At 50.2% G+C, this 15,685-nt stretch overlaps 1 protein-coding gene across 1 annotated transcript; it reads left to right on the plus strand.

Annotated features, from left to right (window-relative positions):
• Positions 1-203: 203 nt before the first annotated feature.
• On the plus strand, positions 204-15,579 carry MLEC (malectin). The gene is made up of 5 exons (XM_001928694.7): positions 204-577; positions 6,627-6,805; positions 7,514-7,690; positions 7,795-7,852; positions 9,871-15,579. The coding sequence occupies exons 1-5, from the start codon at positions 352-354 to the stop codon at positions 10,098-10,100; spliced, it is 870 nt and encodes a 289-aa protein (XP_001928729.1). The 5' UTR covers positions 204-351; the 3' UTR covers positions 10,101-15,579.
• Positions 15,580-15,685: the final 106 nt, after the last annotated feature.

Below are 15,685 nucleotides of genomic sequence, written 5' to 3' on the forward strand. Positions count from 1 at the left end.
ACCTCTGCGCGCGCTCCCTCTCGTGCCTGATGGTTGGGCTGGCGCCTGGGAGTAGCCACGCCCCTTCTCGCGTGTGGCAGCCAATGGGAGGATGCCTCCCGGCGGGGTGGTGGATAATTAATGAGGGCTGGGCGCTGATTGGATGCAGGGTCGTGGCCGGGGGCTGGGCGCTGGGGTAGGTTGTTCCCAAGGTGGGAGGCGGCACCGTGGCTGAGAAAGAGGCCTGAGAGCGACATGTCCCCAGCAGCTGAGGCACAGCGGCCCGTGGCGCTGTTTTTCTGAGTCCGGGGCGGCCTGGCGGCCGGCTGAGAACTAGGCTCGGCGGAGGCTGCCCCCGCTGTGGTGGCCGCCATGCTGGGCGCCCGGGCGGTTGAGGGAGCCGCTGTGGCGTTCCTGCGACTGCTGCTCCTCCTGCTGCTGCCGGCGCTCCGGGAGCCGGGGTTCGGCGTGGTTGGCTTGGCGGGGGCCGGGCTGCCCGAGAGCGTGATTTGGGCCGTTAACGCGGGCGGGGAGGCGCATGTGGACGTGCACGGGATCCACTTCCGCAAGGACCCTCTGGAAGGCCGGGTGGGCCGAGGTGAGAGCCCCTCGGTAGAGTCTCTGGATCCTGGGCCTGCGTTGCCGGGCGCAGCACGCCGAGGGCTGCGGGCCCCAAGCCCAAGCCACGTCTCTGGAGTGAAGTTTCTCTCTACTGTTTCCTCGGTGACCCGATAAGAGCCCAGAGCTTGGTGCTGATTTGAAGCTACCAAGAGCCTTAGAGTCAGAGTTGGCGAGAAGTTATATTTGGACCTCGCACTGTGCATTTTCGTAACCTCTCACCTCCACGGGAGCTGGGAAAGTAAAGACGAGGGCGGCCTATTGCCACCTCGAGGCCTCACAGGTTTTTCGGTTATCGGTGTCTCTCTCCTGGTGGTTTTGCTCTCCTTTCAAGTCAGTTTCTGGTAGATTCCTGCCGACCCAGAAATCGGCCACTTTTCTTATCTCTTGTGCAGGAGCTGGGCTTGATTCTTAGCCAGAAAAAAAAGGAATTTTGAAGAGGATAGGCCAGGAAAGTTTTGATTGTAGCCTCCTCCCCCACCCCCCTTTGGAGCGAGGAGGGTGTGTGTGCTTAAAAGTAGAAGCTGCAGGCCCTCCCTAGAGGGTGGTTATATTGAAACCTTACTGCGCAGGAGGCTGGTGGTGTTTCAACTGGGTCAGTCAGTGTAAGATCCGAATATTCTATCCGCCAGTGCAGAGAACCTACCCTCAGTGGTCTTGAGAGGTGTGATTCCATCTTATGGGGAAAATGATTTGATTTAATTGATAGAACAGCAGTCATTTTTACAGAGCCGAACAGTTCTCAAAGTCAGTGTAAGAACTGCCAGGAGAGCGGGTGAAAAATGAAAATTTTAGACCTGTAGATTAAACCCAGGTTTCTGCACCAGGGCCTTATGATGTAGGTCATGCCAGACGACTCTGGGAATATCTGCTCTGGACTCTCTGTCTTCTGTCAGTAGGATTGGAAAACAGGTTTAAGAAGGAAGTTCTTGCTTCATGTGTTGGAAGGAGATTTATGCTGTATGCTGGGTTCAGAGGCTGCCAAATCGGCAATACGCCATCTCCAGAAAACTAGGAGACAGACTTTCTCTCTCTCTTTTTTTTTCCCCCCACGATGCCCAGATTTGGATCTTGCCTTTCCTAAAGGGTTTAACTTAAATTCTTCCAAGTTAATTGCAATGTCCTGGAGTTTATTATATTAGAGGGTTTATTGCTTCCATACATGTGAGGGTGTTGAGACCCAGGGCTGTTTTCCAAAACTCTCTGTGTGTGTCTTCAGTTTAGCTCTGGAATTTATTTAGCCCTGGCATGGAGGTCTCAGTAGCCTGGGTTCAGCTGAGTCAGGGCCCTGGTCTTTGGCTGTAACAGCAGTCAAAGCCAGACTTAAGAACAGAAGATCATTGCTATCTCCATCCTGGGCCCTTCCTCTTTCTTCATGGGTATGAACAGGGAGGAAGGAGCCCTGGAGGAAATTAGAGACCGTTTGTGGACTTTGCCTCTTCAGATAGCTGTGGGGAGACACTGTACAGATGGTTCCTTAGGTTTAACAGGCTTTACGTAGGTTCTGTTACCCTGTTGGGTCCATTGTGCAGAGGAGGGAGCTACCACCACACAGGTTTAGTCCTCAGTTACTCCCCTTATTCAGAAATCCTGGTTTTAATTTGCTGGTGGAGGTGGGTTTTGTTTTGTTTTGTTTTGCTTTACTTTACTTTATTTTACTTTTTCACCTGGTCAGCAGTCAGCCAGGCTCTCTCTCTATCCTTGGGTTATTGGCTCATGGTCATAGTTCCTTCAGAAGAGTATTACCAAATGACCAAAGCTCACAGGTACTGGGGTCCTGTCTTAGATCCTGGCAGTCTATAATTGGAGGCTCCCAGCTCCACTCTGACGGTCCATTTGGACATGAATTGTAGCAGCATTAAGGAGAGTAGCATGAATTGTAGCAGCATTATGGAAAGTGGAGGGCCGTTGTCAGTTTGCAGCTTGTAGCTCCGACTAGCCAGTTGCAACATGGCACTTAGCAGACTCCAGAGAGCAGTGTTTTGCTGGCATTAGGTCTGGGGCTGAGAAGTGATTAATTTTCCTCTCAGAAGGCAGCTCTCTATTTTCTGTGCTCTTAAGGAGTCCGCACCACCAAGGCAAGCACAGCTCTGCTCTTCTCTGACACTGTTTGGTAAGGGTGTGCCAGGCACTTGGAGACCCTTACCTCTTGCAGCTATTTTCACTAATTGTGGTAGGGGCGGCTTGTCTTTTTTTTCCCACATGCCAGCACGGGAGGAAGGTCCCACTTTCATGTTGAATGCATTCAGGTGTTTGTTGCCAGGTTAATCCAGATAAGAGTTTGGCCTGCTTTTGAACTCTGCTGTTTCTCTATAGGTCTTTGTAGTGTGGCATTCTCCTAACTGAGTGGCCCAGGGCACCTAGTGGCTTTTGCTTTCAAAGGCACTTCATAAATGTTTATTGAATTTCATTCTTGCCTTGAGGATAGCTAGTGCTCACAGAAGATGCTGCAGCCTGGGAAAGGCGCTTTCTTTCAACCTGTGTGCTTCAGCAGATAGAAGTACGGCCACAGAGAGTGATTCAGAGGCGCTCCGTTTGGGAATTTGGCATGCTGCGCATTCCAGGTTCTTTTTAACTTGCTCTTTCTGGGTTTTGGCCTGAGGGCATAGAACTTGGCTTGGTTTTAGGAGAGAGGCTATTTCCTTTTCACAGAAAGATGCCTGCTAGTCCCTTGTATGACCTTGAAGAACTCAGTTTACTTCTCTGAGCCTTGTTTTCTTCTTCATAAAACTTGTCATGCTTTAGAAATCAGTGACATGAGTCTGCAAATTCTCCTGTCCAGAAGAGGTTAAAGTGTCTTTATCTTTTTAAAATTTTGCTCGATGACCTTTAGCATGGAATTAAAAGTAGGGCAGAATGTGGCTCTGGAGGGGAAGAAAGCTGGCGAGGGGCCTGAGACTATGGATGACTCATTGTGTAGGCACAAGGAAGACCCTTTCCTTTTGGCTGGGGAAGGATTTGGCCTTGGGGAGATAAGAGCTTGAAAGATAGCATGAGAGTCACTGCTGCCTCCGATTTACTTAAGGCCAAGGACTTTATTTAGAATCTCTCCCTGTACTGTCATATAGGAGCCAGGCTTCTTTACAGGCCTCCTGGGAGCATTCTCTCACAGTAGAGAATTTAGGTGAGACCCCATTTTACAGGTGAGAAAACCCCTAAGGAAGACAGCTTGTTCCACATCACATAGTAGGTGGCAGAGCCAGGGTTCAAATCCAGGCTCATTATACCCTCAGACCTGGGCTGCGTTTTTCAGGTAGCCTGGCGACTCCATTGTCTAGGGCTAAGAAGCAGTGGACGTAGTGTGGGTCCTTCCTTCTTCGGTTGACTGTCCAAGCTGTATCATGCCAGTTTCAGCATTGTGCTGCCCTGTATACACTTCACTGTATTTCAGAGAACTGGTTTGTTGTTGTTTTTTCCTTTACCTTTTAGGGCCACACCCACAACATGGAAGTTCTAGGAGCCAAATATCTTCCAAGTCACCGAGTGAGATTAGAAGGTGCTTTTGAAATCTTTTTTTTTTTTTTAAGAGCTGCACCCGCAGCATATGGAAGTTCCCAGGCTAGGGGTCAAATTGGAGCTGCAGCTGCCAACCTACAGCACAGCCACAGCAACTCGAGATCCGAGCCATATCTATGACCTATGCCACAGCTTGTGTCAACGATGGATCCTTAACCCACTGAGCAGAATACTAGTCTGGTTCCTAACCTGCTAAGCCACAAGGGGAATTCCTATTACAGATAGCTATTAGCTGAGAATGCCTAAAAGCTAAGTGGGGAAGCAGAAGTCCCTTTTGCTCTTGTCTCTCTAGGGACTTGGGCAAATTGAACTGCATGTGGCGAGTCTCGTGGGAAGGCCACTTGGGCTTTAAAGGGAAACTATTTAAAGGTAATTCCAAGGTTGTTAAGTTTTTGTGGGACTGAGACCGCCACAGATTACATTACCATCAGTTTCTCACTTTTTCCATGCCACAAGGGGAGAAAAAAGATTCTCCACACATGCACATTTTCTGTGTATCTGAAAAGCAATTCTTTAGTTAACATTCCAAATATTTAACGATCACAGTCCTCATGGAAGAGGAAGATTTTTAGAACTCAGCTGGAAGAGGACTACAGTCTTTTAATCTTTATGGGTTTGTGGTTGGAGCCCAGGACTGAGCTGGGGCAGTTGGCAGTACATCCTTTGTTGCGCTACTCAGCTATCCTCCTTGGATTTCTTGAGGAGAAATAGGAAGAAAAAATGTCTGAAGACAAAAGTGCAATGAGTTTCCTGTCCATTGTCTCATCAGGCCATCTGATCTCCTGGCTGCTCTTCGCTTACAGGAACTGTTAACTGTTCTGTTTATTTATCGGAGGGCATGACCTTAGCCACTGGATCTTTTAGTTACTCTTTTACCTCCTTTGGAGATAAAAGGTCCTCTCCCTTAGAGGTTCAGAAGACAAAGCTCCAGGGATGACTGACTGAGCGTGTGCCCGAGGATCTAGGTGCCAAATGTCTTCCAAGTCACCGAGTGAGATTAGAAGGTGGTTTTGAAATTTTTTTTTTTTAGGGCCGCACCCGCAGTGTATGGAAGTTCCCAGGCGAGGGGTTGAATCGGAGCTACAGCTGCTGGCCTATACCACAGCCACAGCAACTTGGGCTCTGAGCTGCACCTGAGATACACCACAGCTCACAGCGACACTGGATGCTCAACCCACTAGTAAGGCCCGGGATTGAACCCACATCCTCGTGAATCCTAGTTGGGTTCGTTAACTGCTGAGCAATGAAGGGAACTCCAGTTTTGAGGTCTTAAATTTGGAATCTTGTATTTGAGGAAAGACCCAGGTTTAGTGTATTACATGGGGGAGAGAAAAACATGTACGGATCGATCTTCTAAGGTTGGGGAGAGGCTGGGGGCCGTAGAGTTTTCGGCTCCTTAGATACCTGTCCAAGTAAGTAAGAACTTCGTACTTTTACCCTGTCTTATTCCTGGTCTGTCTGAAGTAGTAGGAGAGGTGTCTCCCTCAGGACCTGGGCATTGTCGGCAGAGGTGCTAATAGGACCATGGCACATTTTCCCTCCGTGCTGGCATGGCTCTGGCCCCATGGAGGGGATGGCATGGCTTCACTGTTCTGCAGGTCCCCCTTTGTTGTCATTTGTTTGTTGATCGAATAATATCAGGTACCTGTTTATGTGCCAGGGACTGTTAGGTGCTGGGGATACAGGAGGACCTTTTTATTTTTGGTCTTGACCACAGCTTGTAAAAGTTCCCAGACCAGGGATCGAATCCATACCACAGTGGTAACCAGAGCCACAGCGGTGGTAATGCAAGGTCCTTAACCCACTGTGCTGCCAGGGCACTGCCAGGAGTAACTTTTTTTCTTCTTTTGGTTCGTCTGGGGGAATTTTTAAGAGCGTGGTACGGTTGAGTTTTGTGAGCCTGTGGGAAGTAAGATGCTTGGATCCAAAGGAAGTTAGAGAGCATCACATCCTTTTTTTTATGAGCATGTTTCTTTTGACCGGTCTCAGAACTTTTCGATTGAAAAAAGATAAAAAGCCACTAAAGCTGGTATCTTATTTGTAGGAAGGACAATGAAGAATGACTTTCCTAACAGATATCCTGTTTTTTATTTAGACAGCTCTTCTGAATGAGGAAAAAAACATTCTTTGAACTTGATGGTCTGATAGTGTTCCTGGCCACCCCCTTGTTTTATGAGGTTTCTCTGAAGCTCTTTGTTCTTATAATGAGTTAGACTCCTTGCCTTCCCATCACTCTGGGTCTGGTTGGGGAAACGTTTTCACAGGCTTTCCAAAAGTTCTGCTGTGAGGGCTACAGGAGCTCGTTGGGGTGATCAGTGTTTGGTTTCTTTCATTTTACTCTTAGTTGGGAATGGCTGTCTTGAGTCCTGCCTCTGTGGCCGGCCTCTTTGGAGCCAGGTGTGGTGGGGGTGGCCCCTGCCGCCGGCAGGGTTTTTAGCACTGCCCTGGAAATGCCTCTGGTGGTTCTTTTCTATTTTGCCTCTGATATGATTTCTCTTGTCTTTTGTCCCCAGCCTCTGACTATGGCATGAAACTGCCAATCCTGCGTTCCAACCCTGAGGACCAGATCCTGTATCAGACGGAGAGGTACAATGAGGAGACCTTTGGCTACGAGGTGCCCATCAAGGAGGAGGGGGACTACGTGCTGGTGTTGAAATTTGCCGAGGTCTACTTTGCGCAATCCCAGCAGAAGGTGAGGCCTGGTCAGGCCCCAGTGCGACACCTGCAACCCTTGGACAGCCCCCTGCCAAGGCCGGAGAATGTGAGAGCGCCCCAGAAGGAAGGAACAGATGTGACTTGAGGAAAAGCTGGATTGCCGTCCCCCCGCCCCCGCGCCCCCCCAAAAGCTGAGTTTCATTCCTGTCAAGGCTTGCACTTGCCTTAGGGTTGGTGACAGAAGGCAGGGCCAGAATCTCAGTTCTTGGCAACTAACTAATCCTCTTAAGGCCCTCCTGGTTATGATCCCTCCCTTGGTTGTCAGCACCTTCTTGTTTTTAGCCCTGTCCTTTTCCTGTCCCTTCGTGTGAACTTGCTTCTTTCTGTGTTGAGCTCTTTTTGATCACAGTGTGCAGCAGCTTGATGTGGGATCTCAGTTCCCAGACCAGGGATCGAGCCCTGGCCTTAGTGGTGAAAGCATCAAGTCCCTAACCACTAGACCATCAGGGAACTTCCCATGCTGAGCTTTTTGTGTATATTCTTTGTTCCCTCAGGCCAGTGTGAGACTTTGACAGTGAGGGAATTTGGTTCAGGTAGAGGACTCTGGCCACCCTGGCGTATGTCTAGCCCTGTCATTCCTAAAATTACGTTGGAACTTGAAGCCTAGGCAGGTGCCTGATGCCCAGCTGCTTGAGAGCTGCAAAGCAGATGGTTCTGACACTGTGTCCTTTTCTCATCTTGGAAGGTATTTGATGTGCGATTGAATGGCCATGTCGTGGTGAAGGACTTGGACATCTTTGATCGTGTGGGGCACAGTACAGCCCATGATGAAATCATCCCCATGAGCATCAGGAAAGGGAAGCTGAGCGTCCAGGGGGAGGTGTCCACCTTCACAGGGAAACTCTACATTGAGTTTGTCAAGGTAACGCTCTGATGCCACCCTTGCAGCTGGGGACAAGCTCCAGGGACCAGGAGCAGGGGGGTGCTGGCTGCCGTGGGGGTTGACCATTGTTTCCCATTTCCCAGGGGTACTACGACAATCCCAAAGTCTGTGCACTCTACATCATGGCTGGGACAGTGGACGGTAAGTTGTGTTTCCAATCTGCTTTTTGATGTGGGCGAAAGGATACGACTGAGGAAACCTTGGGGGATGGTGGAGTTGATCACTGTTTTGAAAACTAACACTTAAAGCCAGACCGTGGGGAGCCCGCAGTCAGGTGGCTGGAGGTGAAGTGGAGAGTGGTGCTGGCCATAAGCTTTAAAGTAAGATCTGTGTTCAGATCTCGCTGTTGCCATTTAATCAGTAATTTGATTTTGGACGAAATCTTTTAACTTCATTGTAAATTGAGATTAAAAATGGGGGGCGGGAGTTCCCGTCGTGGCGCAGTGGTTAACGAATCCGACTAGGAACCATGAGGTTGCGGGTTCGGTCCCTGCCCTTGCTCAGTGGGTTAACGATCCGGCGTTGCCGTGAGCTGTGGTGTAGGTTGCAGACGCGGCTCGGATCCTGCGTTGCTGTGCCTCTGGTGTAGGCCGGTGGCTACAGCTCTGATTCAACCCCTAGCCTGGGAACCTCCATATGCCGCGGGAGCGGCCCAAGAAATAGCAACAACAACAAAAGACAAAAAGACAAAAGACAAAAAAAAAAAAAAAAAAAAAAAATGGGGGGCGGAGTTCCTGTTGTGACTCAGCGTGTTAAGAACCTGACTCATATCCATGAGCGTGCAGGTTCGATCCCTGGCCGTGCTCGGTGGGTTAAGGATCTCGTGTTGTCGTGAGCTATGGGGTGGGTCGCAGATGCGACTTGGATCCTGCATTGCTGTGGTTGTGGTGTAGGCCGGCAGCTGCAGCTCCAAATCGACCCCTAGCCTGGGAACTTCCATATGCTGCAGCCGTGGCCATAAGAAATAAAAATAATAATGATAATGGTACTCATTAGTGTGCCCTGACCCTTGCGATCATTTGGAATTGTGTAAAACTCATCCTTTTTCTGTCTCTTTTGACATTTCTGTCTTGGGGGCAGAAAGAGACAAAGGCGGAAGGAAGGGTCTTTGAGTGCTGTGGTCTGCTCTGAGGGAGTGCCGCATCACTGGACTGCACTGAGCAGAAGCTCATTTATTAATGTCTCCTTGTCTTTGGGGTCCAGCCTGGGTACACCTCCTCCTCAGGGCTGAGGTTGCCCTGGCTGCCAGTTTTCCCAGGCTGATTTTTGCAGGGGAAGCTTTTGTCTCAGTGACTTTTCTCCTCATCACCCCTGTGCCATCCACCAACTCATCATTCAGGATGCACTGAAGCTCTCACCACAACTCATCCTGGATGCACTGAAGCTCTCACCCTATTGTCCTCATGTGCCCCCACCCCCATACTGATATTGTGACATCCCAGAGGATGTTTTGACCCCCAACTGATTTGTAGGCAGAGTCCCTAAGGAGGGGGTGGAGGACAGAGGGGTAGTGTGTGCTGAGAACCCAGAGCTCCATGGTTAGCTTTTCCTTGGTCACTGTGTGAGTCAGAAGGGAAGGTGGGGTTGTGAGGGGAGGTGTTGAAAATGTGAAGTTTTGGGTGTTAGGTCATTGCCCTTGTCCAATCTGGTTCCCTCTGGCTCTGAAGCAAAGTAGGGCAGGAAGGGGAGACAGTGAGCCTCTCTGTGCACAGGGCTTTTACTATGGTTTAGTTAAATCTAAAGAAGACAAAGTGTTTGCTGCAGTCTGCTGCTCTCTAGGCTGGAGCTGTTTCTGCTCTTTCCTGTGGACCCTGCGTAGGTCACAGACTCTCTATTGTGGTTCTGTTTTTTTTGTTTGTTTGTTTGTTTTTATCTTTTTGCCTTTTCTTGGGCCGCACTGGCAGCATATGGAGGTTCCCAGGCTCTAGGGGTCTAATCGGGTCTGTAGCTGCCGACCTACACCACAGCCACAGCAACGCTGGATCCTTAACCCACTGAGCAAGGCCAGGGATCGAACCCGCAACCTCATGGTTCCTAGTCTGATTTGTTAACTGCTGAGCCACGATGGGAACTCCTATTGTGGTTCCCTTTACTGCTCGTAAGGGCCTCTCTTAAATGCTATGGGTCTTACTGAAAACATGTCTTCTTGCTCATATCAGATGTACCAAAGCTGCAGCCTCATCCAGGCCTGGAGAAGAAAGAGGAAGAGGAGGAAGAAGAAGAATACGATGAAGGGTCTAATCTCAAAAGACAGACCAATAAGAACCGGGTGCAGTCGGGCCCCCGCACGCCCAACCCCTATGCCTCGGACAACAGCAGCCTCATGTTCCCCATCCTGGTGGCCTTTGGAGTCTTCATCCCAACTCTCTTCTGCCTCTGCCGGTTGTGAGAACAAACTGCCATCCTGAACAGGTGGAGGGGCGTGGTAAAGAAACCAAACGTGTTGGTTTGGGTTTCTGTATTTTTCAGAGATTAGCAAAAACAGACCAACGAAAACAATCACACACACACACACACACACACACACACACACACACACACACAATTCAGACTCACTCACTCTTTATTTTTCACAGTGATTAACAAAAACAGACCAACGAAAACACACACACACACACACACACAACTCAGACTCACTCTTAAAGGAGATGAAAAGAGGCATAGTGGGTAGAGAGCAGCCCTCATCCACCACCTGGTCCCAGACCTGCTCCAGTCCTAGTTCTCTCTTTGTGGTGGCCCTGGGCCGTCTCTCCTCTCTAGGGTACGTTGGGTAAACTGGATCCTACCTGGTCAAGGGCCCTCATCCATATACCCAGTGGAAAGGACTCTGAACTCAGAGCAGACACGGTTCCTTTTTTAATTAACAGCAGGGAAATGTCATCTTCTTAGTTGAGAAGGCCAGCGCTGGGAGTTGGGTATGTTCTGGAGTTATGTCCAGATAAGTTTTCAGATGTCCTGGGATTGAAAGCGTGAGGGGTGTGTGTGTGTGTGTGTGTGTGCGCGTGTGTGTGCGTGCGTGTGCGTGCGCTTGCGTAGGTGTATAATTTTATGATAAAGATGAAAACGGAGGGGGATTAAAAAGAAAGAAAAGCAGAAGCTTCCCTACTTGGAAGCCTTTCTGGTTTTAGCCCAGTGATAGTTCCACCTTAAGTGTTTGAGCTTTGTCATTGCTTGTCTCCCTGACATGTGCCAGTTAGAGGACTGTCTGGTATCCAAGACAATTAGTTGATGTCAGGTCCTCAAGTTGCCTCTGACTTCTTATCACAACAAGTCATTTTGATTTCAGTGCCTGTTGGGGACTTGATTTCCTCTCTCTCTCTTTTTCTGAACCTGGCTCATTTGAAATCTCTTCTCTCTCAGCCATTCTGCTAAGTTATTGCCAAGAAGGGAAGGAGACATGGGGATTTGGGGTTCCCTCTGCTTGAATGTCTTATCCTCCACCCCCTCAACTTACTGGTACCTCCCTCCCTGGATCTCTGAGCCAGCAGCCCGGAGGACCTGACCCAGCAGTTCTTTGACTGGCCCCTTTGTAGGGTCTCGCTGCCAGGGGACAGGGACGTTTTCCAGCCTGCAGCAACAGAACACTTGACCTTAAAAGTCTCTTCTGGTCTTTGGATTAGAAAAGGCTTATGTTAGCATAACTTAAGAGCAACCTCAGAGACTTGAGCCCTACTAAGTGACTGACCACTGTTGAGAGTAACTAGTACCCGGCATTCATTTTGTCCCACGTCCTTCTGGTTCAGCCAGTTCTGGTTTAAGCCTAGAGCTGCCCCAAGGAACTAGACTGGTTGGGTTCTGGCCCAGTTGTTCCTCTCACTGACCTTAAGAGTGTGCCCCTCTGTCCTTTCATTTCCCTGTCCATCATAGCTGGGGTCTTGGTGTGACGGGGCTGGAAGACTGCTGGTCAGCCACAGTCCTGGCAGCTCTGCGGCCGCTCCTTAGCATCTAGGTGTCTGTCTCGAATTCCCTGGGAAAATTTCTGCAGGAAACGAAGCTTCCCTGTCCCCCTTCTTTCTGGTCCCCGTCATCCTTTCCCCAGCTAGGGCAGCAGTGAGGGAGGACCCACCAAGCTACAAGGAATTCTGTGTATAGCAGGCCACAGGGTCAGCTCTGCTTGGCGGGAGCAGCATAGACTCTTGGGCCAGGCCCAGCGTTTTAGAATGTGTTGAGTTTTGAGTTTGGCTTTTTTGGACATGTTTTTCAAGAGCTCCATATGTTCGACAACATAAATAGCCCTTGGGCCCACGTCCTGGGTTTTGGTTCTGAATGAGTGACTCCAGGTCAGCCTTCAGTACTTTGAGAGTCGTAGCCCTTCGTTTTCGCTGTGACTTAGGCTTTGGGCATGGAGGCAGCTGAACGGCTGTGGCCTGAGGCTGTGATCAGCCAAAGCTCCTGGCATTAAAGGATGATGGAGGTGGATGTCTGGTCCTGGGGACCGCCTGCCTGGTGCAGTGGGCATCTTGACTAGTGAGTGGGCTTCTGACAGGGGTTCCCACTTCCTATTCCATCCCAGTTCCCTGGAGTCGCAGGCCACTGCCAGTGGATTAGACAGGATGCAGAAGGAGGACTTGCCGCCTCCATTTTGCCTTGTTCATCAGTTTGCCCGGGTCTCTCTGAGGAAGACGGGCTCCCCACCTCCTCACCCCAACCCTCCCCCTCCGTGACTCAGAGTCTCAGAGGAAGCCCTGGCTCCTGGGGCCATTTCCTAACGGTACTGTAAGCCAAGCAGCTTTGCTTCTGCCTCTGTTTCCAAGCCCACCCGTTTCCCCTGAGCTCAGGGATAGGGATGGGCACTTTCCTCTTTGGTTGTGCCTGAAAGGAAGGAACATCTTTCTATGGCTCACGAACACTAAAGGGGAAGTGAGGAAACAGGAAGAAGCATGGTGGGGAGGGGTAGAGCCCCCTGGAGCCAAGCCCACCCACCCAGCTCACAGAGCTGCCCAGGGCTGGTTACAGTTGGCTTGTGATGCTGAACTTGAAAGCTTTTTTTTTTTTTTTTTTTTTTTGGCTCTTTCAAGATGATATAGGTACATGAAGTTTAGGTTAGGTTAAAGGGGTGGGATGGGGTCCTCTTTATTTTTATTTTTGTATTGTGTGTGTCAAGAATTCTCTGTTGTTCACCTTTTGCTTTTTGCACTGTTTGTCCCCACGTCTGTATCTTGAGCTGGTGCTAGAATGGAGAGGCCACGCCCTAAGGGAGCCTGACCAGGGCTGGGGAGGCAATTAGTAATGCCTGTTAGGGGTAGGGAAGGAGAGGCCTGGGCTCTTCTGGATCCACACTCTGTCCTGGGTGTTCAGATCCTCTGGAGCCCCTCTGGCCAAAACCAAGAGCAAACGGCCAAGGCTGAAACTCTTTTTGCCAGAAGTGTGGCTTGGGTTCAGTTTCCAGGAGGACCAGGGAAAGATGTCTTCTGGAGATGGGCTGAGATTCTGCAGTGTAGCCCTGATTTGGGTCAGACTTTGAGGGGGTGGGGGGCTCCATTCCAGAAGATGGAAACATGCCAGGAAACAACCTGTGGGACCCATGTCCCCCAAACCAGATACATTTTCCTGAAAAAAATCTCCACTATTGAGGAGAAGCTGCTCAGTGTTAACCTAGAGTTCTGGTGACTTGGAAGATGGTTCTCTTCAAGCATCAGTGGTCAACTCGCAGGAAAAGCACAGGGCCTGCAGGCCACTTGTTGGTGCGAGAGTGTGATCTTATGTTCTTGTTTCCACTGTTGGCCTAAGAGATACTGGCCTGAAATGGGGGATCACATTAGAGGTCACTTGGGCTTTGAAGAGATGGGGTGAAGTTTGAGTTCAGTTTACCTCCCCCTTTCTGTGCCTGGGAACTGTTTAATCCAGTTTTAGAATTGTGATTTGACTTCTTTTATTTTTGGAGAAGCTTCTGTTTTAAGGAATTTCTCTTCCTTCTTATCCTGCCTCTACCCTCTCCTGGGATGGCCTGGCCATGGCTTCTAGAACTCAGTTGAACTTCAGAAAACAGCAGCAGTATTTTCCCTTTCCTAGCACTTAAATTCCTTTCCCTAGAAATCCAGCTCACCTTGGGAAGCCCAGGGGGAAGAATCAGCAGGTTCTCCACCCTCCCTGGGGTTTAGGGAAAGACCCACCCGGTCAGCACAGTGCCTTTTCCTCCCCTGCTCTGAGCCAGGGTGGGCGTTCCCTCTTGATTCAGGTCTGGGCAGGGGGTCTTACAGTCTCTGCTGTGGGACTGCTTCCCCGTCCCTTCCTTCCCCTCCCCTTTGCTGGCCGGCTCTGACCTAATTCAAGTGTCTTCTTGCCTCGAGGAGCCTTAATGGCATCAAGTGGCAATACTGTCCTCCATGCCTCTCCAAAAGGACCTGGGAGAGCAGGTGCGCTTTCCAGAGTGAGAGCCTAATAGATGCTCTTGTTTTTAAAAAACAATGTGAGGAGGGTGGGTAAGCTTCGGGCCTCCTTCTGCCTCAGCCCTGGGGGAAGGAACCTAGGGCAAGGCTAAGGGATGGTACGGAGGCAGAACTAGAAACACCCAGGGTTGGTTCAGAAATCTTAGAAGAAATCTGCTCCTCTTCTCTGTAAAGATGTAATTAGGGATCAAAGAGCTCTAAGACAATTGCAAAGAAGCCTTAATGTTCAAGCTTCAGAGAGATCAGAGTAATTTTTCCCTTTCAGTCCGAGCTAGGACTCTTTCTGCATTTAGACACCTTCTGGGGCAAGAGGGCTAGATTGCCTCATTTTGTTACAAGACTAGATTGGCACCAGTGGGTCTGCTGCCCAGCAAGGGTGTGTTCTTCTCTGTATGTGGGTAGCTTGCTGCCGATCCGGTGTGTCCTTGCCCAGCTGCCTGTGGCTAGCTTGCTTCAGGTTGCCAAATTATTTTGATAAGGGCAGATGATTTGGAGACTGGCTGTTGGCAGGAAGAGAGCAGAATGGATCTTTTGGGATGGGTTCCCTGTCCCCCCGCCGCCACCCCCACTAACCCTCCAGGAGTAGAAAAACCAGGAGCCAGGATTGTGGTGGCAGCCAGGGAAACCGTAGTGCCTGTTGGAGTTGGCAGAGAGGGCCCTGGCGCCTCTCGCATCCAGGCAGGCTTGGGCGGTGGGGGCACACGGTACCAGGAACAGCAGAACTCCATTCTCGCCTCTATTTTGAGCTTCAGGGCTTCATTTCAGTATGAGGAAAAACAACAACATTCTGAAGTGCGCTTTCCGTCCTTTTAGAGGACAACTGTCGGGAAAGGAGGGCTGGGTTGCCAGGTGGGAGGGGAGGGTTGGCAGGGAAAGGCCTTATGGCAGAACCAGGAACGAGACATTCTGGACTCCGCTCTTCCCTGGTGTGTCATGATCCAGGGAATGAAAAGAAATTTGACCCTGGACGCATTCCCTCCTTGGATTTCCCTTCCACCAAGTTCTCCCATGCTCGGACCAGCTGCTCATTCAGAGCTGAGGGCAGCCTCTTGTGCAACCATTACTGGCCTACCCTGGCTTGTCAGGAAGCCCACCACCCCGCCGCTCTAGAAGGGGCCTGTCTTCTCTGTTCTGTACCAAGTACTGGAGAATAGTGTCAGGTTCTTAGTCACCCCTGTAGCTCCTACTCTTGATTCCCATCTTCTCCTGGCAGAGGCCAAACCCACTCTCTGTCTGTAGCCACAATATGCATTTGCAGCGACATAGCGAGATGTGATTGAGGGGCTTTGAACCTGGCTGGCCCGGGCAAGCTGTGGGGGCGGACAGAGCTGTCTTTCCTTCCCGGCTGTTTCCATCTGTCCCTATCCCTTCCACGTCCCACCCCACTCCCACCAAAAAGTAAAAAAAAAAAAAAAAAAAAAATCAGGATGTTTTTCACTGTCCATTGCTTTGTGTTTTAATAAACAATTTGCAGTGACACTCTGTGTTGGGATTGAGTTTGAACTTGAATGCAAAGAGGTGAGGTGATGGGGGAGAGGGGTGGGGGAAGAGGGAGACCCAGGGGTGGTCTTGTCCTCTAAGGGTC

The sequence above is a fragment of the Sus scrofa genome, chromosome 14 (assembly GCF_054392235.1).
Source record: "Sus scrofa isolate SSC_HxYL_T2T_F1_AM1 chromosome 14, Sscrofa_HxYL_maternal_Yorkshire_Landrace_v2.0, whole genome shotgun sequence".
NCBI lineage: Eukaryota > Metazoa > Chordata > Mammalia > Artiodactyla > Suidae > Sus > Sus scrofa.